Raw genomic sequence first — 26,260 nt, 5'->3', positions numbered from 1 at the left:
CAACCTGACCAAAAATCATCATAGTCTACACTGCAACAGCAAACTGGTGGGATTTTTTGCTCCCCTCCCACCCACCCCCCTTTTTTTTTTCAGGGTGTGTGTGTGTTCTGGGGTTTTTTATTATTTTCATTTTTAAAAATAAGTTCTAAGCATCAAATGCGACTGATTGACTCTACCCTGGATTTGAGGCTACTGTTGCTTTACCAGACAAAACAGAATGGAAGATAAATAAAATGTGCCAAACTGCTCAGTTCATTCACCCTCCTGAAAGAGGAGATCCTTGTCTTAAGAAGACCTTAACTGCTCTCGAAGCACAACCAATTGTCCTCTGAGATCATAACCTTGCACCACTGTCAATCTGCAATACAGTTTCAGAGCTGAGCAACTGGGTTTACGAACACACTGCAGCATCCCTCCCAAAACCCAACACTAGGGCTAGAAAAGTACCTCAGACAGCTGTGGTTCCTAGATATTCCTTTGGGATGTAACACTCTTGTATACCATGCACTCTCATAAGTGTCCAAGCCCTACCACCACCATCAAGATATCAGCTGTACTTGTAGCAAAAAATGATAGTGAACAAGTGAACAGAAAAAAAAAGAGGCACTACATTTTGATTCTTCAGCTGGCAACTCTAAAATTAATTCCATTTGTGAGGTAAGACCCTTTGTAAAACATCCACACTCCTAAAACCTACTGTGTCAGCCTCTGCTAAAGGCAACTGCTTAAGTGGTGACACTCAAATCTATAGCATGTGGCAAACAGATCCTAGGGCACCTCTATAATTGCCATTGTTCAACTTGTGAAATTGAGACAGGCCAGGGGTGCAGCAAGACTAAGGGACACCAGCCCCACAGGAGGCACCACGGAAGCCAGGGAGGAAAAGCTCCACACTCAGGAGGCAGTGTTCAGGCACGGTCTGTATCATGGCCAGCCTTTCATCAGGAAAAAGTGTATTGCATTCAAAAATACTTTGCAACGTGATCATGCATCCCTTCTTTATGCCTGCAAAGGGTCTTGTTTTCCACATGGTCTTCTACCATCTTCCAGCAGGTAAATCACTTTGTGCATTGGCTTTAAGGATTGGGACAATTCCGATACATCATTTTATTTGTTCACCTAATTTGAAATAGATTACAAATCAGGGTGTATTTGAAAACGGAGAAAGTAGAGCTTTACTAGCAGAGCGAGGCATCTAAAGCTCTGTAGTCCTTTGTCAACTCCAGGCTTTCAGTTGTTATTCATGAACAGGAAAAGAAAAATGGCATTTTACCATAACTGAGAGGCACAAGAGAAAGAGAATACCCCACCTTTCTCATCCAGCAGTGCACACAGGGTGGCTGCTTTGCTCCTTGCCTTCACATACTCTCACCGTTACACATCTCCATACAGCTATATGAAAGTCACATCAGCAGATAAGTAAAGAAGAAAGAGGACAGACAGAATACTACAGGAAGATACTTGTTTTCCACCCCAAAATTGATGCACCGTGTCACTTTGGCAGAGAATTACTGGGTATTAATTTTTTTTCAAGCTGACAGTTTGATCCAAGCTCCGTTGAGAAAATAGGAGCAATTCCACCAGTTTCAATGAGGGCTGGATTGGGGCCATCCTGAGAAGAGTTCACTCTGCAAAGATATTTCCTGCGGTCAGTGAGCCAGCTTAAACAGTGCTGATGTGGCCCTCTGAACCAAGAAGTGCTGACTGCTCCAACTCCAGAAGACTCTGGGCTCAATGATTTACTTCAGACCAGCCATGGCACAAGCATAGCACTGGGGCTACTGTGGATCTTTGTAGCATTGCAGCAGGTAATGTGTAAAAGCATAAGTATACTATCAGAGAAAGCAGGACTGAAATGGGAGAACAAATCCAACCTCAGGCTTACTGGGTTGGTAGGTCCCCTCGCATTTTAAAATGCACCATCAACCTTGCCCCTACGTGAGCTAACCAACTTGTTTAATGCCACTAATTTATACACCCAGCATCAGATCTTCTCCTGAAAATAAGCCAATCAGTTAAAGCAGTGGAGGCAAACACATAAATCCTTTGTTTCTCACAGAAAAAAAAAGGTAATCGCTCAGCACATTTCCCCACACTTCTGCTTGGCACAGAAACTGGGGACTGGAACACTTCAGTTTCTGCAAAGCACAATGGAAAGCGCGCCATAATTCACCGGTTTCTGGCCAGGAGTTTTGGGCAGGGGACCAGTATCCAAGGGTAATGTCTGATTTAAGCAAAGCGATTCATTATACATCTGTAGAGGAGTTACCTGGCATCCGGAGGACATTCTTTAAATTGACAGCATCAACAGAAGTTTCCAGCTCCCTTTGAAAAGCCCTCTGAATGCTACGCACAGTAGGACTAGGGCATTTTCCAAACTCAACAACATGTTTCTACACCATTAATGCATGTATTATGAATTAAAAACAACCGAGTTATTGAAGGCTTCGCGTTCTCCCACTGACGACCATGCACAGGTTTTCTTCTGCATCAGCACCCTTTGAAGGGAGCCCACCAAGCCTGGGCTACTCTCCTTTCTCATACCTGCTGCCTTTGGACACTTCCCAATACGAGCTTCTCCAGTGACGAAAGCACATAGATGTAAAAACTCCCAGCAACCCCAAAGGGGCTATGAGAGCACACCACAGCTGTGGCCCTGGTCTGCAAGCATCCATCCAGGGTGTTGTCCAACACCTGCCTCTTCACTGAGTTGGAAGAAAGGCGGCACTGGAGTGACATCAGCTTTGCAGCCCAGGCTCCTTGCAGGGATAGAGCAGGCAAAACCAGTTGGCAAATGTGCAGGGTTGCCCTGACCATGGCTGACCTCACCATCTCTATAGAGGCAGGAGGACAAAGGGGCCACAACCAGCTCGTTTCAAAATACTTTCCATCACAGATCCCCTTCTCACACCCTGACCCTGGTCATTACCTCCATTCACCCCATGCATGGCAAAGCAATCATGTTCAAAGTCAAAACTAGTCTGTGACCTCCTTGGTAAGCTTCACATCTCCATTGTCAAACACGTGCCCTGAAACAAGATGTTTTCTTACCTCAGTAAGCTTGGAGAACAAGGCAGAAGGCCTGTGAGCAGCACGGCTCTGTGGGATGCCACATCTGTACAGACAACAGTTTCATCCCTGCCTTTCCCAACACATCCAAAATGATAAATGGACATACTTTTACTATGATAGTATCTACCAGCAAAAATAATTCTAAATACTATTCCAGACCATGAAAAAGAGCCTGGTAGTTGGTCCATAAATCACGATAACAATTTAACATTTACCCGCAACTGATTTTTTACTTAACCAACCAACCACACCAACTGGCTTCCATGAGCTCAGCTGCAGAAACAGTGATGGGCTGTTCCCTCTAATGCAGACAGAGGACTTGACGTTCCCAGCCTCTCTGGGACAGACTTCAGCACCGCTGTGGGGACAAGACTCCAATTTTAACTTGGAGTTGCCTAAACTTCTATTGTTGAAGGCTTTTTAACACTAACATTTGTGAAAAATAAGATATGATAATAAAGACATACTAGTAATATGCATATACTTGCAAGCTTAACATTTTCCTATAGTTACATATACATGGATATATAACACAGATATATGACTCACAGATGAAATTTAGAACAGACAACACACATTGGAAAAATCAAGAAAAGGCACCATAAAGAATCAAACATCAAATGGAGAACACCACACAAAGATTTCAAGACAAGGATCTGGTGGCTGTAGCTGCTCACAGATTAACCAAAATAACAATGCGATGTTGTTGAAAAAAATCAATATAATCCTGTCTGGATCAGTTGGAGATTATTCTACTCTACTGTGCAGTGAAAACTCATTGCTGTTAGAACTGTGTCCTATAGGCAGATTTATCAGGTTTGTGGCGTAAGGTTTTGGTAGTTGGTGGGGCTACAGGGGGGGCTTCTGTAAGAACCTGCCAGAAGCTTCCCCTGTGTCCGACGGAGCCCACGCCAGCCAAGCTCCAAGATGGACCAGCCAATGTCCAAGACTGAGTCCGTGTATGTGTGTCTGTGTGTCTGTGCATGTGTGTGTGTGTAAAACCCACAACATCTTCAGGAGAAAGGAGTGAGCAAATGTGAGACCCTGCAGACATGCAGGTCAGTGGAGAAGGAGGAGCGGGAGGGGCTCCAGGCCCGGAGCAGGGGTTCCCCCCCAGCCCGCGGTGAAGCCCAGGCTGAGGCAGGCTGTCCCCTCAGCCCCGGGAGCCCACGGTGGAGCAGATCCCCCCCGCAGCCCCTGGGGACCCCACGCCGGAGCAGGGGGATGCCCGCAGGAGGCTGTGACCCCGTGGGCAGCCCGCGCTGGAGCCGGCTCCTGGCAGGGCCTGTGGCCCCGCGGAGGGGTGAGCCCAGGCCGGGGCAGGGCTGCTGGCCGGGCTGTGACCCCGCGGGGACCCGCGCTGGGGCAGGTCATGGGGGACCGTCTCCGTGGGAGGGACCCCGGGCTGGAGCAGGGCAGGGTGTGAGGAGCCTCCCCCTGAGGGGGCAGGAGCGGCAGGGACAGCGTGTGAGGGACTGGCCCCAGCCCCATGCCAGTGTCCCTGCACTGCTGGGGGAGCAGGGAGAGAAACCGCCAGGGAAGCTCAGACCGGGAAGAAGGGAGGGGTAGGTGGAAGGTGGTTTTAAGGTTTGGGTTTATTTATCCTACTCTGATTTGATTGGCAATAAATTAAAGTAATTTCCCTGAGTAGAGTCTGTTTTGCCTGTGACAGTAATTGCTGAGTGATCTCTCCCTGCTCTGCCTCAGCCCCTGAGCCTTTCTCTGTATCTTCCCTCCCCTGCCCAGCTGAGGAGGGCAGTGACAGAGCAGCTTTGGTGGGCACCTGGCGTCCAGCCGGGGTCAACCCACCACACCAGTCCCTATGTTTTAAGACATATACAGGCCCACTGACTACAGTCAAGAGGAGAATTATAAAGACAGTAAGAGATCTAGAAAACATTATCTCAGAGCAAGAAAAAAGGAGAAGTATCACCAACACCTGGGGACTGAGGCACTACTGGAAGTGTAATGCTAAATGGATACTTGAGTTCCCAGGAGGAGCACTGGCAAAATCTTTGCAAACACCTCCTACTGAATCCACATTATTTTTTGAGGAGTTACCAGCGGTCCTCTGCTCTATATAACACACCCAATTCCTCAGATCTCCCAGGCAATTCAGTGTATTCAGGAAATTACAAAAATATCTTTCCCTTTCAACTGCTCATGTTTTGATTTCATTTTAATATACCAACAATAAGTTCCACAGATACCCTATGTGTTGTATAAAACCCTAAGTCTTCTCATGGGTTCCAAAAATACAATTTTCCAATAAAAAGAGTTGGTCCTCTCCTTTGTGTTGTAGAGGGGTAGTTAAACACAAATTATTTAGTTATGCCCTTTACCATATCTGCTATTGGTGACTCTAAGCCTCTTCATTGATTTCCTCGGTAATTTTTGGAGAGATTTGCCCTTTTTCCTATGGAAATTCTCTGCTTAAAGACTATAGCCTTCCAGGCTTACTGAAGATGGTCTGTATCTCAAGCTGAACATGATTATCTCATAATTAACAACTAGTGCCTCTCTGAGCTATAAGAACCAAGCCGGATTCAAACGGACAAGCACAGAAGAGTCACATTGCTTTTCCATACTATGCCCTACAGGGACCTGGAACTGACTTATACACAGTGACAGAGAAGTCACTTCTTTCCATTGATTTATTGGGTTTTAATTGTCTGTCTGTTCTCCCTGAAGACTACACCCTTGGTAACTTGCTTCCAATCATGATGTTGCTCATCTAACTCTGCTCGTGTATTTATACAGCCAAAAACTTTAAACTGCAAGAAGAAATCAGTGACCATGTTGCTCATCGGGTAGGTACGGGCACTACAAAGAACACCAGCATCAAAACAATGAAGTGTGCAGCAACACGAGAGGCAGAGACAACAGGTATTCAGTTTGCACATTCCTTGGCAGGATGTCCTCCTCTTGTCTGTCACCATGAGGACAGAGCTGACCTCTAAACCTGCTGCTGTGTAGATCTGACTGGTTGGCTTGAACTGTCACTGCAGGAGATGGAAAAGCTTAATTTGTATCAGTGTGGCTATCTGGAGCATATCTCTTGGGAAGGGCTTGTCAGCCAAGATTCCCAGACAAACCCAACAATGTACCAAGCACAGAAACACAGGGATGGATTAAAGCCCACCTTCAGATACCTGCGGAATGACAACTACAAAAGGCATTGATAAGCTTTCACAAACAGCCAGCATGACAAAGGGATAAAAACATGACAGTCAGCAGGAGAGAACTGAGACTCGGTAAGCTGTGCTTTGCTGCATGCATAAACCAAGCAACAAAAAATTCATGGAAACAGTTCCTCCACCTGGCCCCAGAGTAGTAACATCAAAACCCATCCTGTTCTGAGCAATACTGTTACAATTTTTAAAAAAGGAAAGCTTTCCCTTTCCACACCCCTCTTGAGATGCTGCAGAGAGGTATGCCTTAAGAAAAGCCCCTTTGCTTTACTTTACGTAATTCTGTCACTACAGTGTGTACTTTTCACTTGTGGTCATCACTTGGAGACTGACATCTGTCTCACAAGCACTTAAAAATATCCCTCACTGCATGCATTTGAGTTCTTTGACTCAAGACTTTATCCAAAGCTCTTTGGTGCACTCCCAGCTGAAACCTTGGTACCACCCTCTGCCTCCAGCTTATTCGAAATCTATTCTCGCTCTGGAGGGAGGGGCATCGAGTCATTGCTCCTTCAGGTCCACCAAGACAACAAAAAAGCCACTCTGACAGTCCAGAAGAATTGAGCAGGAGGGTTGTGAGCTCTCCTGGCTGCACAGCTCTGGCCCCTGGGGCTCCTTGCTACCACCCACACAAAGTGCACAGCCTGGGCTCCAAAACACATGGTTTACATCAGGCCACTGTTTCAGTTTCTGGAGACCTACAGCCCACTGTTCAACTGAGCAGCTACTTCTGAGAGAATAAAACATGAACCCATTCCAGCACCAGACTCCTGAAAACCTCCAAGCGTAAGGCGAGGTGGAGATGGACGGATATTGCATAGACTCTAAAATCAGGTATGGTATGTAGAGCTGTAACCCTTCTACAGTAAAATCTTCAATTGCTAAGAGAAAATGGAGCGACATTCAGTGAAGAATGTACTTTGTATGTCATAAAAACTTTAATTATTCTCCACTCCCTAATAAGAAAAAATAGAAAGAGCTGAACATTTGGCAGACCCATTTCGGAAGTGTTTTTAAAACCACTACTTCAAAAGCAGTATTGGAAAGTGGCTTTTAAACCTGCCACTCAAACTACCCCTTTTTCTAGATACATCTCCTCCACCTGGCTGTCTAATACTAACTCACATTGGTACTACTCTGCTTTTCTTGCTAGAACTGCTCTTTCTGATTTTCCTTTGGGATTCTCTTCAATGCATCTTTCAAGGTCCTGATATTACTAGCTCGCTGACATTTGAAGTATTTAAAGTTCATCTGGCAAAAATGATTTTTTGCTGGTGTATTGTGCCCTTTGACACGGCTCAACTGTATTAGCCAGACGTACTGACAAAATGACTGACAATGTAAGGATTTGTCTTTCCATGCAGGAGAGAGCCACAACTCTGACTACAGCTGTTCCTCGAGAGTCCAGTGAACAGTCACAGTATGAGAGCACAGCTGGATTAGGTGGCACCACCAGCAGAATGAGGCTTACAGCCTTTAAGCTTTTGATAACAAGTAAATGTCAAATCTGTAATATTTGAGTGAGTTTCAAATGTATATGCAGGTATCCTTTTAATGCTTGTCTACTGACTTTAACCTTTTCTGGGCTTAAAAATGGATGTTTATAGCAGAGCCAACCTATTTCTTTTACACAGTCCACACGACAAAGAGGAATAGCATGAGCTGTCAACAGGCCTGATAAAGCCATTTATCAGTCCCTGGTCTTCCAGAAGGAGGGAGTATTAGTGCTTCTCCCCCGTGACACACCTAATGTCTCCCAGTGCTGATACCACACTGCCAGGCAGGATTCCTGGCTGTCTTAGCTGGCGGCTACCATGACGCTCAGACCTTCCCAGTGGGCAAGAAATTCACATTCCTTGGCGTCAGTGGATATTCAATTGCAGGAATAGCACAAATCAACTTACAACATCTTAAACCCTGTTTCTGAGATAAATCAGAGCCTAAGGGTGCTTAAAGTGGTGCAGTCTGAATTTAATCTGACTGCAATCACAAACATGACAAAAGCATGGGATAAAGTTAAATGAACTTGTTTTCCTCTAGACAATCTTTGTATAGGCTGTTCTTTAGCCCAAGTCAGAAGTTCAGTGACAGGAAGGAAACCTGCCTGAGAAAATCAGAATGTGAACCCAGCACCGAGCAACTCATGCCATGGCAAGACATTGTCTGGAACAAAACACACCCCTTCAAAGCTTATGCCTTTCCATGCTCTGTTAATGACTGTAGCCTCTACATTATTTTCACCTCCAATTTGTTCTTGTTTTCATATTCACATTCCTTATTTACTCAAAAGTGAGGTAATTTCTGTGTTTCTGACAGTCTAAAATGAAGCATACCATACCTCAAAACCATGTCAGAAAAGCAAAGAGCAAACATAACATTGCCACAAAGCTAACAGACCTATAGTTTTGGTTAGCCTCCTCTTTAAAATCAGGGTCACCTGACTCATAGTACTTTTTAATGCATATTTTGCTGTCAAATCAAGTATTGAAAATAAATTGTCCATTGAAGAGAAGAGATGGACACCACAGAGGAGAACTCCACCATACAGTGCTGAATACCTGGAAGCCACGTCACTCCTGGGACATCCCTGACTTCCACCTGCATGTGTGCATCATCTTTATGTGCTTCTCACGGCCGCCTCTACAAAGCCTGGGGTCTTTAACTGCATTGGCCCTGGATGCACAGTTTAACGGTTGTTAGAGCAGCCCACTGGTATAACAAGAGGCATCACTTCCTTGAGTGGAGAGAAAGTGACTTTAAGCGCACTTCACATTGCGCTCTCTGAGTGCAAGAGAAGGCAGGAGAAGAAATGATCCCATGAGAGATTCCCAGGGCAGCAGGATCCCCCTGAGAAACTCCATGGCTCCTCAGGGCAGACCCAAGGGCACACACACACAAGCGTATCTGCCTGCGTGGGCAGGATCTGCCACTGGTGCCCAGAGCAAACACATGGGTTTCAAAGGGCCCTTCCTCTGCAAGGCCCTGCAAAGCAGGGCTCCCCTTTGCTCCCCACTGCTCCAGTCTGCTGCTTGTGCCCCAAACAGTTCAAAGGCTGACAGGGGTGTGGGGCTACTGGAGGTGCCCCTTGGACCCCAGGCAGGATTTTGGCTGCACAACCTGTGATGAGCAGCAACACTCTCATTCTCCTCTAACAACCTGGCAATTTTGTCCATGACAAGAGCAGAAGGTGGCACAAAGGTAACACAAAGCTTGCACCAGGATGGGTATTATCCTTCTCGTAAAATATACTGACTTCCACACCAAGTGCTGCCACTTCTGAGCCATAATGTCTATATGTTTTTCTATGAGAAAGAATTGACCCCTGGTACAAATGCACACGGTAAAGTCCATCATGGCAGTAGGAAGAAATGACATCATCTGCTAGCACTGCTCCATTTATCTGAAATTTCTGATGGTTTCATGAAAACATGGAACAAGACAAAAAATTTGCTCAGACTGACTTAATCTCAGTGGTTTTCTCATATTCTGTGAAGCTGCCACGGAGGGAAAGCTTTAGAGATTTGCACACAAAGGAACATATGCAGATCTTGCTTTAAGTTGAAGATGAAACCGGCACTTCACCTGCAGCTGATGGCCAGACAGGTATGGCTAGATAGGAAGGGTGACCCATCTGTGCAGGATCACAAGTCCATGGATGCCCTTCTCTCCAGCACTGACACCAGCATAGAGTTTGCACGATGCCACTCTGTCCAGTCTGGACTTGGGACCTGAGTCTGGGAGTCACTACATTGCAGCCTACCCACACATACTCTCACCCCTGTACAGATGGCTTGCAGGTAAGCCAGCCTATTCTCCTCTAGGTGGGCCTCAAAGGATGCCTGCAGGCAAGGTAGTAAAAAAAGAGAGAGTATTGTTTCTAGGCTGTCACGCATCCCCTCCACCACAGCCCCCCTCCAAGCATCCCAGCAGCCAGAGCTAGCTTTGAAGTGGGTTGGCAGGGGACATGAGTCACAGCCAGAGCATGCACTCCTGTGAGCCAACCTCTGTCCTGCTTCCTGCAGGTACAGCCATAGATCTGCAAGAATGAAAACACACCTACTAAAACTGCACTGCTCATTAGGAGGCTAACTAAACCGTGGCAGCACCTTTATGCTGTGCACCTGGATTACTTCTCATGAACCTAAGTCTTCACTCCATTGCTTTGCTTTCATGTTAGTGCAATCTCGTTAAAATCAGTGGCACGTTACAGAGGCAGTCAAGTGAAGAATGAGGCCCTGCTCCTTCAAAGGCTGAAGAAAATGTAATTATCCTGATGAGAGATAGGGACTAGGCTTATGGAAAGTCACAGCAGGGAGCACAGCTCTCTTTCTGCACCAGCTTTCACTACAGCCTCATGGTTACCCGCATCCATAAAGCACAAAGCTTTATATGCTTAGTTCATATTATTCACTTTATATGTGAAATGCATTTCTAATTAAATACTCCTATTCAAACACCTAATTTGCTTCCAAAACTTGTTCAGCTCTTGGCTGCTGGGATGTTTTATGGCAGATCCTCCAAGCAGGAGACAAATGCTAACCTTCTCCATTGATTTGGGGTCTTGGGTTGGCGGGGGGAACTGACAACTCCCAGCCACCTTCCCATTTACATCCCCACTCTACAGAGCCTCTGAAAAACCCATTCACCTTGAGCACTTTAACACCCACCAAGTGGATTACATCAGTCATTTGTGGAAACAGCAACAAGTGTTAACCAAGCCACAAGAAGCCAAAAACTCATGGCTTCAACTCTTCTTCAGATACCCCAGATTTTGAAAATCCCAGAAAACTGTAATTTTCACTCACAGAAAAAAAAAAAAGAAAGAAAAAAAAAAAGAAAAAAAGAGTCAGTGAGACACTTCTGAAGCAAAGATTAGCTTTGGATTCAAGGTGTTGGCAATCTGGGTGGTGTGGCTCTGCTTTTGGTTCATTCCTTTATGCGTATCACAGACTTCACCAAATCATCCTACTTAAAGGCTCTGAGTTACTTGCATTTGGGGGGGCTGGTCTTCACCTCTCTCCAAAACCACCTCAATATATCTAAACCTGCTCCCTTACCCTGTAAAGTAGCACAGATTTTTTAATGTACTGAGGATTCAGATGTTTATGTAAAGTCTTTCCATTCCATCTCTAGTTGAAGTGCACATTCAACTTTCCACTAGAAACTGCCAAAGATGCCTCAGACTCACAGAGAGTAGGAATTCAAGTTTCATCATGCATTGAAGCAAAAAAAAAATATTGAAACTCTCCATTTTTATTTCATATTGCGAACCTTTCATAAATCAGTAAAGTTTGAGTGTTTCTAAATGTACAAGTTTGCTAAGAACAAACCACTGGCTCAGCATTGGCGTCCGCTCTTTCATTAGCAGCTCTAGAGATTAAGTTTCTTCACAGGGATTGGTAAAAGTACATCCTAAATTAACACAGTCTTTGTTTCCTCCTCTTAATGAAAAATGCAAATAAAAAACTCTAAAACATTATTTATCCAGCTGTAATACAAAATTGTTTGCAATTCATATCTTAAATAACACTAACGCTGACTCTCCTAAATAAATTTGTTCCACAGTTTTTACTGCGGAAGTCTTTCGGAAAGTACATATGTAGCTTTGTACCCTGTAAAGGGAAGCTGGTGGCACACACTCCAAGTCTCCCAAAGTGCAAAACTCGTAGGTACGAGATAAAACGCATGCCAAGGAAATGGCCAGAACAGTATTATCGCTACTCTTAGCAGCTCTGCACTAGGCTGGGTTCAGGTAAGAAACAGATAGGCACAGATTTTCATTACTGACAAATGGCCGCCTTATTTTCAAAAAGCAAACCTCTGCAGTCATATTCAAAGCAACGTCTTCATGCAAAGCCCTGGGCTGTATTACACATTACTCTACAACTAATCCTATCGTAGCTGAGCAGACATGACAGGGGCAAATGGCAGCAGCCCCCTGCAATCCCCACATCTTACACGTCATGGTCTGTCAGCTACTAGCTGGGATGGCCAGCAAAGATTTTAGCCAATTACTACCCTTGAAAAGCTGCTGAATGTACCGAAAAGATGCAGTCACAGCTCGGCAGGTTTGTAGAAGGGAATTCATGTTATCTTCCTCAGTTTATCCCAGGGATATCTAGAACTGAAAATACAAGGATCTACAAAGCAACTGATGAACTGGCCTCCAATGTGGAGGTGCAAAACTTGCAGCTTCTCCCCATGCAGCACATAGCATCCCTGCCCAGTGGGATATACAGCAAGGGGGACATCTGGGGAAGAAAATCAACCCTTCAAGTCAACAAAGCCTCTGCAAAAATCAGTACAGCAAGTCTCAGGAAGGACCATGGTAGACTTCTAGAGTCTTCAACACGCCACAGCTAGCAGCCTGCCAGACCCATACATTACCAATGTGCATGGGCTCCTATTTTGTGCTATTCACATATCATTGTTTGAACACCCAAAGTGGAAGATGTGGAAGAAGGTCGCACTGACTCTCTGACTGCTGCTAGGTGACCCTCTGAGGCTGAGCTGGCACTGGTGCAGGTCAGAGGATTGAAGCTTTCAAATACCGCAACACCCATCCAGCATTGCCCACTTTGCTTTTAAGCTCTGAACATCTTGTCACCAAGTTAGCTAGTACCTATAATGAGCTCCTGCTGAAAACCAACGTGACAGTACTATCTTCTACAGTCACAGGGCTTCAACTAGACCTGCATGGCATGCAAGAAGATGTTACTCAGCAGAGTTACAGGCAGCCTGGGTCTGGATGTTCTGCATGGCCAATGCTGGGGCACCAGCCCTGCAGTGACAGCAGAGCCTAAGCCCTAGCTTGGATCCCTCAAACCAAGGCTGGCTGCTACTAGCAAAGCAAAGAAATTTGCACTGCTTTACAAGTAGTTTAAGAAACTTGCTACTGCCTTCTGGGTTGGCCACCTGCTACCGTTTAGTAGCACAAACACTTTGCTAGAGCAGCAAAGCTTCCTGACACACAATGATTTTCTTCCATACAAAGGGGCCCCAAATTACTGAAAAGCTCCTACAGACATTTCAAAGTTTAATTTGCCTTCTTTTTTGTTTTAAAGGGACAGCTGTAACCATAACAAAAGTGGTTTTTTAAAAAAAAGTATACTTATACAGCATGAACAGCTTAAAATACATATTTGCAAGAGATCCCTCTTGCTGAAAAAGCCAAATGGCTCCTTTCTCATTGCCAAAAATCTTGCAAAATCTATGGCTAACTTCATGAAGGCTCTTATCTTTAGATTTGCAGGGTCCATTTCTGCCACCCTTACTGCATTTATTAGCAGCTTGTTCTGCAAGGCTCTGGTTTTAAGAAAAAACTTGTTTCTCCCCAAGGAAAGCAACAGGTAGAATGGCGGGAACTTGCCAAAAATAATCCCCCCTCTCTTCACGCACACCACCTTCATTCAGAAACATTCACATTAACTCATCAGCTATTCTAATGCTTACCCCCACCAGAGCCTGAGGTCCATCACTTAGGAGTTCTCACCTCAGCTCTCTCTACTGGGCTGACATCCTTCCCCTGTCCCTGCTGGTGCTAGAAAAAAACCACCTTTTTTTCTCTTGTATTGCCTTCTCCCTCCCCTCCACCATCACATACATGGGTGGTTACTTCCCTCCATTCTCAATGGAGAGCGTAGAAACCATCCTCTCCCAGACATGTTCCCACTGCACCACTGTGCAGGCACAGTTGTGCCCACATCAGCCTTCCTAAACAGCTATGACTGCCCTGTGCTAGCACAACGTGGGACAGCTGGCTTGTCACCACCACAAGGGAAAACTTAAGCCAATACAAAGCCATTTCTCTTTTAACTTTACTAAAGTAGTGGTCTGAAATTTCTTTCCACCCCTCCAAGATGTCACACTCATTCCCATTTCACATCATCAGCTGCAGGTTTCCCAGCCAACATGCACAGCATGGTACCAAACACGGCCAGAACCCCCCAATGTCTCGTACCACTCATCATCCCTCCCCGAGGGTAATTTAAACAGCTGTTTCTGCAGAGGAAAGCAAGTGTGTTTGCAGAGGTGTCTGGCCCACAGTGATCAGCACTTCCAAGAGCATAGCAGGTGTCCTGCATGGGGACTGAACAGCTGGGAGGGCAGCTGAGGAGTATGTATGGCCTGAGACATCTCATGGCAATAAACAGACCTTGCACTCAGCAACTGACACCCAGCAGCTCTGACCCTGAATGGGAAGGGCTTTCGTGAAGATGCACGTGGTACCCGCTGAGTGGTCAGTCCCCTGACACCGATTTAAGTATGCACTCATGTTCCCGGAGGACCAGCTTGACTTACATTAGCCATTAAGAGTGAAGAACGGGAATTCAGTGCGCTGGCATAGCAATCATGACACTGTAAACAAAAAAGTACATTACTATGCACATCTAACAAGAAAATCAGGCTTGCTAATATTGCTGTTTTAAGGTTTAGACTTTCTAGGCTTTCAATACTGTCACTGTGCTGTCACAGAACAGCTTATTTTTCTGTTTAATTTAATTTCCTGTTGGCCTTGTTTGTTTGGGAAGAGAGCAATTTCTTCTGTATCTGCAAGCACCAGACACTTCAAGGGATGGATGCCATTCAGGACCTTCTTGGTGGGTCATCATGGTAGGAAAAGATATTCAGGTCTTTACAGCCATGCACTCCAAGTGCAGCTCTTCCCCTCTCCCTGGCGTACATACAGCTTCGGACCTGAGACTTGGGAGTAGGACTCCCCCATCACCAAAGCTGCCCTAAGATCCTACAACATACAAGTATCTAGACTAATAGTAGTCATTTCACTAGCAAAAGAAAAGTTAAGCAACACAGAAGTGAATGAAAAGCTGGAATTAAAATAACTTTTTAAATAGTCCCAAGTAGACTCCAAAGTTTACTGAGTGGAATAAATGGAAAGCTGAAATACTTCACATTTTCAGGCTCTCGAAGCCTGTGCTCACGGTCTCTTTCACCAGAGAAGGGTGACCTGATCGCCAAACTGAATTTATTCTCAAGCACTCTCTGTGGTGCAGCTGGATTAACATCCCCAGATTAGAGAGGCAGACACCAAGCCACATCCGTTTGAAGGTTTGATCCAGCAAAATAATATGCATGTACTTCCTTCAGCTGTCTCCAGTGATTTCAGGGAGTACCACTACATGCAGCACAGAAGCATGCGTGTAAGCATGTTGCAAATCACAGCCCAATACACAATAGACCAGAGGAAGCCTACAGCAGGAGCAACATCAGAATCCATGTTCTGAGTCACAGAGGGCAACTTGAGCCCACACACCCCTCTCCACCTCAGGGGGCAGTCAGCTCACTGCTTTGCAGGGATGCTATGTGCAATGACAGTGCAAAACCACAAGACTCTTAGGAAGCGTTGATAAAACCCTGCAGAGATACTACTGAGCATCTCACAAAAGAATTCAGTCATTACTTCTTGTCTGGAACGTTTCAAGTAGAAGAGAGAACAGCAGCTTAGGTTGGGCAGTTCTCCAGCACCACAGCGTGGAAAAAACATTCACCTCATTTTTAAAACAGAGCCAACGGAGCCCAGGGAAGGTGAGATGTCACTTTGAAAGTTTGTCTCAGACCTATGAAGGAAACGATGTCTTGTGATCCCAACCCCACCTCCCCCATAATAAGACCTCAGACACTTAGCAAATGCATATATTAAAAATACATGCAACCTGAAATCAGACTGAAATCTCAGTCCAGATGAGCCAGATGGAACCTTTCCATCACTGCCATTAGCTCTTAAATTGTTTATAATACATTTACTTTGGGAGACCAGAAACATCAAACGAATGGCACAGCTAGGAGAGAAGCCTATGTGAAGCTCAGCTGACACAGAAAGGCTGTAAACACATAACCCCGAGCACGCATTGCTGCAAAGGGCACCAAGCCTTCTGCCAAGTTCCCGGAACACTGTCAGCTTCACACCGCTACAGCCTCTCCACGCGGGAGCTGTGGGGCCATCTGCAAAGCATGCAGCACTAAAGGCCACACAATTATGTCGCCAAACTCGGTATGGCTTCTAAAGGTGAAGAAAGGGAAAGACATTTAGACTATGTGAAAGTGCAGCTCAGTTGCTCATGCAGGACTGGATTCTGATGCCATTAGGTATTTCAGCAGGACTGCCACGTGAAGCAAGACACTGCCCAGCAGGAATAACAGCATCTAAATCCAGCCCTGCATCTATCTGGCCACAGGCTGCCCACTGCGGTGCCCTCAGAGCTGGCCCAAGGACCTCAGCAGCACAGGCAAAACTAAATGCTGACTTCCTGAGGCCGAAAACATTCCTGAGGCTGAAAACATGAGGTCTGCTACTTCTCAGGCTGCTGGAGGTGTGGCAGGGTGGGCATGGGGTGCTGCTCCCACACTCCCCTACCTCGGCAGAGGGAGCATCTGGGAGCTCTTCGAGGACTGGCCAGGCAGGTGGCAGGGCTCGGGCTGGGCACTGAGCATCCAGCCACAGCAGCATGATTTGCCAGTCACGTCTGCTGCTTTTTGTTGCTGGAATTTTAAGGTAAACTCGGTTTTTGTTCCCTGTTACCAACTAAACCCTTTCCCACTCCATACACCCTGCCAAGGAAGACACTCTGAAAGAGGGATAAAGAAGTACATTACAGAATACCGAACAAAATTATGTTAACTATTCAATTTCTCTTATTTTTGTCTTCTTTTTAGAGGCAAGGAAAAACTAACGCTCCATCTCCAGCAGTTCTGCACTTCTTCCAAAAAAAAGTTCCAGCCAAAATACTTCAGCCAACTATACAGTAAACATGATGACAAATAACCATTTGAAGAGTTGCCTCTTACTTTACAGATGTATATATTAAGAATGACCAACTCCTCCAGTGGAAAAAATAATCAGTTTAACGACAGAACACAACAGTTAGCAAGACTTGCTGGAACGGAGACCATTGCAAGATGCCCAAGAGGACTTGATGACTGAGTAACAGTGAAATAGCTGCACTGGAACAATGAAATATGAACACACGCCACAGTCCTCAAAGGGTAATTTGCTCAGTTTAATGAAGAGCTGATTTGATGATCACGTTACTCACTGAAGAGGGGTGATTTAAAATGCACACTTCTCCAGACCATTTTCTAATACATACACAGATAAATTTGGATGTACCCTTTAGGTTTTCTTCCAGGGTGAGGAGAAGCTTGGACTGCCTTCCTTACAACAAGATTTCACTATTTTATCTGATGTAACTAACAATTACCCTTTGCTTCGGAAAAGTTCTCTGTTTAGAGCACACAATTTCTACACAACTTGTGTCCTTCTTCCACCTTTCTTTGCTTCTTGCTTTAAATACAGATCAACTCTGCCAAACACAAAGCACCTACACTGACATAGAGCCACACGTGCAGACCAACTCCAGAGGCACTGAAGCACGGTGAGTTCTTACGGCAGCACGGTGGTGTGACACAGCCAGGGTACGCAGCCCGACCTGGCACACAGGAAGAGCTCGCACATCCCATGGCACAGGTATGATTTGTGAAGAGCTAATGGTGGGCCAGAAGTTACAACTTCGGTGACAGTGAGGTACTGTGACTGTCGCTCAGGAAATACAACCTATACGGATTTTAGCCACCCTGAAAATGCTGTGAACAGTACAAAGCATGCTAAAGCTTGAACCTAACATACCTTTGCAGAAACTCTGAGGGGCAAAGGAGGAGAGAAGACTTTACATTACATCCCAGAGAGCAGTCCCAGGGACCAGTGGAGGAGGAATTAGCGTCTGCAGAGCTACATGTGTCAAAATCCTCTGGTCATGTGACTTAGGAGGGCAGGACACAGGACAAGAGGTCTGGAGAGAGGTGGGTACCAGGATCCCCTCGAGGACAAAGGAGGCAGAGGGAGCTCAGCAGCCTGCACAGGTCTTGCTGGGGACCAGAGGCACCTGAGCTGTCAGCACAACCTCCCATCTCCCCAGGCAGGACAAGACCATGCAATGAAGGAGCCACCGTGTAAACACTGTTTGATGTTGCTCATGTTAACTCTGCTACCAGTATAGTAGTTAAGCACTCAGCTGTGTGGTCAACTGCAGAAAAAGCTCTTTTTCATTACAAGCTTGTCTGAAGTTTCAAGAGGAACCAGGGAAACCTGACACTTTCCAGGTGTTTGTACATCCCCAAAGGAAATGAATCCAGCTACAGAGGTGCTGTGGGCAAAAAAAGAATAAATGTGAGAGCTGGGATCAGAGCATCAGGAGTCCCTCCAGCCAGGTACAAAGTCAGTGCAAAATCCCCTCCTCACTGGTCTAAATGCCTCTTTGGTAAGAGGCAGGCAGTGGAGATGCAGACTAAATCATACTGTCCCTCTAAATCCCTAGACATCCAGGGTGTGGAGGAAAGCTTAGAAATGTGTGTCCTGAGACTCAGAGAACAGACAGCAAAGCAAAAGATCTCAGCAGTTCTTGTTTTTAAAATCTTGTGCTTTTTAAGCCACTGTCTTGATCTTGGCAATGCTTATTTTGGCACTGCACTTTGTGAACATTCAACACAGACTGTGGGGTTTGCAGCCAACAGCGCAGCAGAGTAAGTGACAGTATAGCACACACATATAAGAAAATGTAAACATGATTTCAAAGGCTTTATACTGGGTCACACATAGTGAAGGATCTTTCAGACGACCTCACATTTCTTCAAGATACCCATCACTCCTCCATTGCCCTGGAAATGTAAGCCGTATCACTCCTCAGAGGCTATGGTGTCAGTGCAAACATAGCAAAAATACAAGTTCTCAGCCCACATAGAAGCAAAATACTTGGGCTCCTCATCAGCCAGAGGGAAAGGATCTCCCCAGCTTCAAGATTTGCTGCTCCCCTCTGCATTCCACTGCCGTACACCCCGGCAGGCCACCCCTCTCTCCCATGCTGGGCAGGAGCACCGGTTGCAGAGGTGTAGCAATCTTTCACCTTGGGGAATAACGAAAACACTCAGTTCCAAATAAATAAAATTTCAACTGCATTTGAAGGAACAAAAGCAATCCTGTAGTGCAACACACCAGTGAAACCACTGCTGCTTTGGGGGACTGTAAACCAGAAAAGACAACTGACAGTTTTGGGGGGGGAGAAAAGCAGAACAGGGAGCACCGGTCTCTGCCTGAGAGACCAGGGCAGCATTTGCAGGGCTGGGAGTGCCCTCTCAAGGCTGCACAACCCTCAGTACGCCTGCAGCCTGGGGGAGAAAACAGCAGCATGCTGCTTGCTGAGAGGAAGGCACATTAATGTCTACGCCATTCCCTCTGGAGAAGTAAGCACTTCACCTGCTCAATGCATTAGGGGTCTGCGGGAGGCACAGCTAAACACCCACGTGCCCTCCTCCCCCTCGGTAGAAACCACACACACACCAAGCGGTAAATGTTCCCAAGATACATGCATACACCTAGCTATGAACAGTTTGCTTGGGCAGATGAGCGGGGAGTTAAGGAATGCTAATTTAAGAAGACAGGTAACTCAAACAAGACAAGTGAATCCTGACATTTCAAAACTAGGGAAACAAAAAAAAAAAAAAAAGTGCTGGCTTGGCTGCAGGTTTTTGAATATTTGGGATCACGCTCAGACTACTAAACACAGGCTCACTCTAGAGGTCTTTGGTAAGGAAAAGGTTCCAATCATGCTTATGCCTGAGCTGCAGCAGTGTAAATTTAAAAGACCCAGTGCCTGATGCCAGCACACCCCAATGCCACCTTAGCCACAGTCCCGAGCACTTCCCCAGTGATGGAGAGAGCTGGGTAACACAGCTGCCAGCTGAAGAAACCATGGGTCCTAGAAGTGCACCAGAAACTGAGCCTGGTGAAAATACTGCTTTGCTTCATTGATCCGAAGACAACAGACCACTTGCAGACAGCTACACACAACTTGGAGCAGACATGAAGACCAGCCTCCATTATCTCGAGACTCAGAAGCCACATTTACCATTTCAGTGGACTGCGTGAGAAATATCAATGTCACCTGAGCACTGAATGTGTCTGAGGGAGCTGTATTTTGGGGACATATGAATGTTCACTCAACACACTGGATTATAGAGACAAGATCCCATTCCCTCTGCAGGCAGAGAGAAAGCATTCCATGTGGTTTTTTCGCTGCATGATCTGCTCAGCCCCCTTCTATTTTCTTTCTGTATAGATCAGCTTATGAAAGCATCTTCTTAACTACGTGTCCAGCCAACCTCAGTCCATGTGCTGTCTGAGGAGTTGGAATTATAGACTTGGACGACACAAGGGCATTCATACCTCTGACACACCCAGAGGCTGGTACAGAGCTATACAGTTAAGACCATTACAGCATTGTCCTAAATAACTGAGAAGATACATTCCTTAGAGCTAAACAAAGTGGAAAATTCCCTTGGAGTCCCTTCTGCTTTCTCTGCGTATGGCACACAGTCTAGACGAGGAGGGAAAATGAGAGTTAGTGCTGCTGTCAGAAAGGCTCTCACTGAGCACAGCCTCTTCTTAACGTTCCTCCCAAATTTCTCCCACTGGCCACAGGTGGTGCTTGAATATTGTTTGTATAAAAGCAACCAAGGAGGGTTTCTACAGGACTGCTTTCCAAAGTCAGTATCCATCCTTCCACACGTGGGATCTGGCAGCAAACAACAAAAATCTCTCTTGGCAACACACAAATGGGATCTGCCCCCTAAGCTGGCTCCAGCACAACATCCTTCTCTTTTTTTGGCCTGAGAGATTGCCCACAGCAATCCCGGGCACAGGCCCCACACCGACTTTCCATTTTGATAAACAGAAGCACAGTCAATGACAGGACCAGCCCAATGCCAGACCCTCACTGAGGAAAAATCTTTTCTTTCTTTCCATAGACAAAAAATGAAGGGCTCTTTCACTCCCTTTGTCGGAGCCCCTCTGCTGAGCCAAGGCAGCCTCTCCATCTCCCAGACACGGCACTTGGGCAAAGGCTCCGAAGTGCAGCGTTTGGGACAGGTCACCTAGACAAAGCATGTGTTGGAAAGGTGATGAAAGGAAGACGAGAAGAGTCCATTTCAAACATGGCTAGAAGGTGAGAAAGCAGGGCCAAGGGCAGCAAAGGCACTCAGCAAAAGTTTTTACCTCCTGAGAAAAAACTCCAGCACCCACCAGCACTTGTGCACTTGTTCAGGGCATTGCCTGGGCTTAGTGGCTTATAAACTACTCTCTGGACTAGAGAAGGAATGTGGTGCCCATTTGGCATGGCCGGCACACCGCCAGCGACAATGAACACATGTGCAGCTCACACTCAGTCCTGCACAGCCGCTCTGGGGTTAACAGCACAGTGTTCCCACTCCAGCAGGTTCTGGTGTGCTCCAGAGGTCCGTAGCTGGGAAGCACGCAGAGCTCTGTGCAGTGCTATGCCAAGACATTTGGATTTGTTCAGAAATTGGCTTGGTTTTACAGTACATTGGTGTGGGACTGCAAACGAAGAAAGACTGCACGGCTGTTACATCCAAAATTTTCAGTGAAGTTTCAGACTCCCCTAGAATGACTTTAGACATTACACTGCCAGAGAAGCAAAAGCCTGCCTGAGCTCAACAGCTAACACTTTTCCTCAGAGGCTGTGACATTTCCCATGGATGTTGCCCGTGCTATCAGCACACAAACTCCCCTGCTTCCCTTCTCTCGCTTGCCAGCAGGCAGCCCCAGCTCGCCCTCCGCTTCCCACCGCCACAGAGCAGCGCTACTAGAAATCCACTTCCAGGAGAGTGATCCCAGGCTTAACCTGGATGGGCACAGAGCATCACGGAAAGGGAGACAGCAGTGGATACGGGGGCACCTGCCCGCAGAGCTGCTCAGCACTCAGCCTCACAAACGCACCCTGCTGCTGCCCTGCGGCGGCGCACCCCGCAAGCCTCGCACCTCCCGCAGCCCGCCAGGAGGGCTGTGCGGGTCTGCAAACCGGGCTCAGAGAGCTCCGCCTTTTTCCAGGTGAAGCAGATCTTTGTTAAGCTGCACGCTAAAGCTCACCAGGAGCCGGGGGTGACATTAGGTCCCGGGCTCTCCTGCCCAGCCCAGAGCTGCCGGGGGGCGAGATGCTATCGTCCTTGGCCGGCTCCTCTGCAGCGACAGCACCGGGCTGGAGGTGGGACAGCCACCACATCCAGAGCCAGGGAGCAGGTGTCCCGGGGGCTCTGCCCTGGCCACTCTAACACCGGCGGTTAAAATCTGGTGCTGAAATGCCTCCATACGTCCCTTTAGACCCTGCCTCTAGCCCGGTGCCTCTTTGCCTCTGGTGGGCACAGGCTGAGCCAGGCTCGGGGCTCAGCGCTGCCCGCGGTCCGAACGGTGCCGCGGGGGCTGCAGAAAGGCCGGGGCAGCCCTGCCACCGCCCCCCACACCCCCACCTCCCGCGGTTTAAACCAGAGGCTGAGAGCCGGGGGAATCCGGAGAGCACCCCCAGCCTCGCCCAGGCTGATCCAGAGTCCAACCCACGGGGCTCCGGCGGCGGGAATGAAGAAAGAAGGGATCTCGCCTGACTTCCCGGAGAGATGCCCTCTGTCCAGCGCCGTCCACCGCGCGAGCGGGGCTCCTCCGCCGAGCCCAGGCGGGACGAAGGGACCCGCACCCGGTGCCAGCGGGACTAGGGCACCCGGGGCGGACGGCAAGCGGGAAGCAGCTCCCCGCTCCCCGCAGCTGCCGTCGGGCCAGCAGCGCCATCGCAGCGGGCTGCAGCCCCGCGCCCCCGAGCTCCCCAAGCGCAGCCCAGCCGCAGCGAGCCGACCCGCCCAGGGTCCCGGTCTGCCGGAGCCGCGGGGGTCCCCCTGGCCCTCGGTGCCGGGGCTTGCCCTGATTCGCAGAACCCCCCCTCCCCGCTCGGGTCTCCCTCCCCTGCCTGCGGGTCGCCCGCCCCGGCCCCGTCGGAGGGACCGGCGCAAGCCCGGGGCGGGCGGCAGGTGCCTCCGCCGCGGCGCCGGGGCACGGGAGGCGGCGCGGCTCGGCCCGGCTCCGGCGGGGTGTCCCCCGCGCCCCCGCCGCGCCACGGCGCCCCGAGCAGCCGGCGGCCCGTCGCCGGGCGCCCCGCAGGAGCCCCCCGCCCGCGGCACCCGCGGAGGCGAGCGGGGCCGGCAGCCACACGCGCGCCCCGCCAAGTGCTCGCCCACGGGCGCGCAGAGCGGCGGCACCTCGGGGCGGGCGCCCGGGCCGCTGCCTACCTGGCGCGGCGGCGGGCAGCAGGGCGGCGAGCAGCAGCAGGGCGGCCCAGGGCCGGGGGGCGGCGGGCCCCGCCATGGGGCCGGGGGCGCGGGGCGCGGGCGGCGGGAGCGGCGGGGCGCGGAGCTGCCGCCCGCCCGGCGTCCGTCTCCGCGGGGCTGCCCCGCTGCTTCCTGCGCGCCCCGCCGTCTCCTCCTCCCGGGCTGCCGGGAGACTGCAGCGGGGCGGCCCCGCGGAGGCGGGCGCCGGCCCTCCGCCCCCCGCTGCGCCCCGCCGGCTCCGGCCCGCCCGGCCCCCGCTGCCCGCCCCGGCCGCCGGCCCCGGCGGCGCCCCCTGCCCCACCCCGCCGCGCTCACCTGGCTCCTTCGGCACCCCCCGGGGAGACGGCGAGCTCTGCGCCTGGCCCTGGGCACCCCGGGGGGCGGCAGCCGGCCCACGCGTGTCACTCGCGCACCGTCCGCCCCCTCCTCTCGTGCCCGGTGCCACCGAGCCCTCCCAGCCGAGGTGGGTGTTCGGCCACGGGGGTTCACGCGTACGAGCGACCGTGCAGAACTTGCTGCAGAGGGTTGTCTTTCCTTCACACCGTCTTCGCTCTTTCTGACCTTCCACCCCACACCGGGCCAGGGTTTTTGCTTCGGCCGCCTTGCGCACGAGAGGTGCACTGTTAGACCTACAAGGCACTTCTCAGTCGGACTTGTCTGGTTCTTCCCCCAACCCACACCCCCCCATCTGCTTTTTGAAGGATACCCACCTTTTCATAACAATTAATAATGGGTCCTCTGCTGTGGAAACTAAGCCAAAAAAAGAACAAACCAAAATGGGCATTACAATTCTTGCCTGCCATGGAGGGAGAAGTAAGATAAAAAGAGTTTCTGCAGGCACAGGGAGAAATGAACACCACATTTCTGGCAAAAATCCTCAAACAGACTGAACAAGCAAAAGCACAATTCAAAGAAAGGCAAATAACACGGGCAGGCTCTGCACAGGAATCTGGCAGGTGCCGGCTCCGCACCTGCTTCTGCCCAGGCACCCGTCCTGGCACGTTGCTGCACAGCCCCGTGGCTGAGCGCGTGGGGGACCGGCACGCAGCCAGCTCCGAAATCTCAGCCGACACCTCTGCTGCTGGACGTACCTTCTGCCGGGACTCTGTCCCCACTGCTCCGGCCCTCCTGGCCGAGCCGCTCAGACCACCCTGCCCACGGGAGCACGCCGGTGGTGCCTCTGCTGCTAAGAGCACGCATGTGGTCTCCCTTGGGCCCCGGGTGTTACATGCGTGCATTTTTGTCAGCTTGTGGTGTCCAAAATGAGGTGAAGACAGCGTTAACTGGTGAGCTGAATGGTGCTTTCCTAGCAAAACACTGTGGGCTGCATATCCTGGTGATGTTACAGCAAGGATGGTGTTAGAGGGCTCTGTGGGATACAGGGGGCCAAAGCTGGTGCCTGCTCCTCCGCACTGGGTATGGTGCAGCCCCCTACGAAACTACACCCGGGTTTTGTTTCAGAGCAAGGTGCTTGCCGCTCCCCAGATGGAAGCCTAGGAGCAGGTGGAGGGGCAACCATGCGCAAGGTGGGGACTGTAGCCCAGAAATGAAGCGGGGAGCCAAATGATGCAATGGCATGGGCGCGCCGTGACAAGCAAAGGGAGCTGGTCCCAGCCCCCTAGCTGTGGTGGTCTCCAGAAGACTGTCTTTCACCACTCCTGGAATACTTCTTCCTAGAACCTGACTGCTACAGCCTGGAAGAGGCTTTTAAAAACAAAGCAGCGTACCAAAGAGAAGGAGCCTCTAGACGACAGGGTTTCAGACAGCTCAAGGTAAGGCACACCTGTAGCACTGCATGTTCAACATATTGTTGCCTGTTGCAGCCTCTTGGCTCTACGTCAGGAATCTGTAGAATCCATCTTGAATTCAGACTTGAATCCATCAAGTCTGGCAACATGGGTAACTTTCTCTCCACTTTTCACTGTTCCCCCCGTTGCTCTTAATGCTGCCCAAGTTGCTTGAGCATCACTGCTTCATTATCCCCTTTCAGCTTCAATTCTCCTCTTCCTTGAGGAGTCTCCTCGAGGATGTGGCCTGCAGCGCAATAGCAGCAGTCATGCAGTGAGGTACTGAACTTAGCTAGCCTTTTACATTAAATGCCACCTGTGCCCCGACAACTTTGAAAGGCCTTTTCTGGATAATGAATCAAGGAATGGCTTGAATACTGCCTAGTAAATTACATACACAATTCTCATGTGGGGTACCAGCTGTTCCTGGGGGAAGGTAAATTCCACTAGCAAGGCATGACATGTAGAGAAAAAAAACCAAACCAAACAACAACAACCAAACTGAGAGATCTGAATATTAGAGTCAAAAGTTTTTGGAAATAAATCTGGGTAAAGATCCATTGCAGTGAGGGATCTCAGCATCACAGAAATCCAAATCGTGCCTAACATCTGTAGCAAGAGCCTTTCTGTGTGAGGAATATATTGTAGGACACGGTGGCCATTTGGGAATTGCAGTGGATGTAGATGCGGAACAATGTGGCTGTGCCAGTACTCCCTGACAGGGATGTCTGAGCTTGCCCTCAGGAGCAAATGGTACCTGGCAAGTCAGGAGGCACAGCCGCAGTGTGGCCCACCAGCACCCATATGCCCCTGCCACCTCCCCCCCAGCTGGTCATGGGTGGCTGAGACAACGCAGGGGACCCTCCATGGGAGCTAACGTCCCTCAGCAGGCTCAAGTCTTTTTGCTGCTCTGTAAATAATAGCTCTGAAAAGGGAAAACCACTGCACTTTCCAGCTGGAGGCAGAACAGTGTAGATGTACTGGAAAGGGCAAATCTTTGCAGAGTTCACAAATCTGGAAGGGTTTGTATTT

At 48.9% G+C, this 26,260-nt stretch overlaps 1 protein-coding gene across 1 annotated transcript in view; it reads right to left on the bottom strand.

Moving 5' to 3' along the window:
* FNDC1 (fibronectin type III domain containing 1) overlaps positions 1-23,581 on the bottom strand; it is a 77,393-nt gene extending 53,812 nt beyond the window's left edge. The window contains exon 1 of the mRNA XM_055810962.1: positions 23,403-23,581. Within this exon, the coding sequence (XP_055666937.1) occupies positions 23,403-23,478 (76 nt within the window). The 5' untranslated portion in view covers positions 23,479-23,581. The remainder of the gene's footprint in view (positions 1-23,402) is intronic.
* Positions 23,582-26,260: the final 2,679 nt, after the last annotated feature.

The sequence above is a fragment of the Falco peregrinus genome, chromosome 7 (assembly GCF_023634155.1).
Source record: "Falco peregrinus isolate bFalPer1 chromosome 7, bFalPer1.pri, whole genome shotgun sequence".
Lineage (NCBI taxonomy): Eukaryota > Metazoa > Chordata > Aves > Falconiformes > Falconidae > Falco > Falco peregrinus.
Note: the sequence above shows the minus strand (reverse complement) of the source record. Positions and strands in the feature narration are given on the sequence as shown.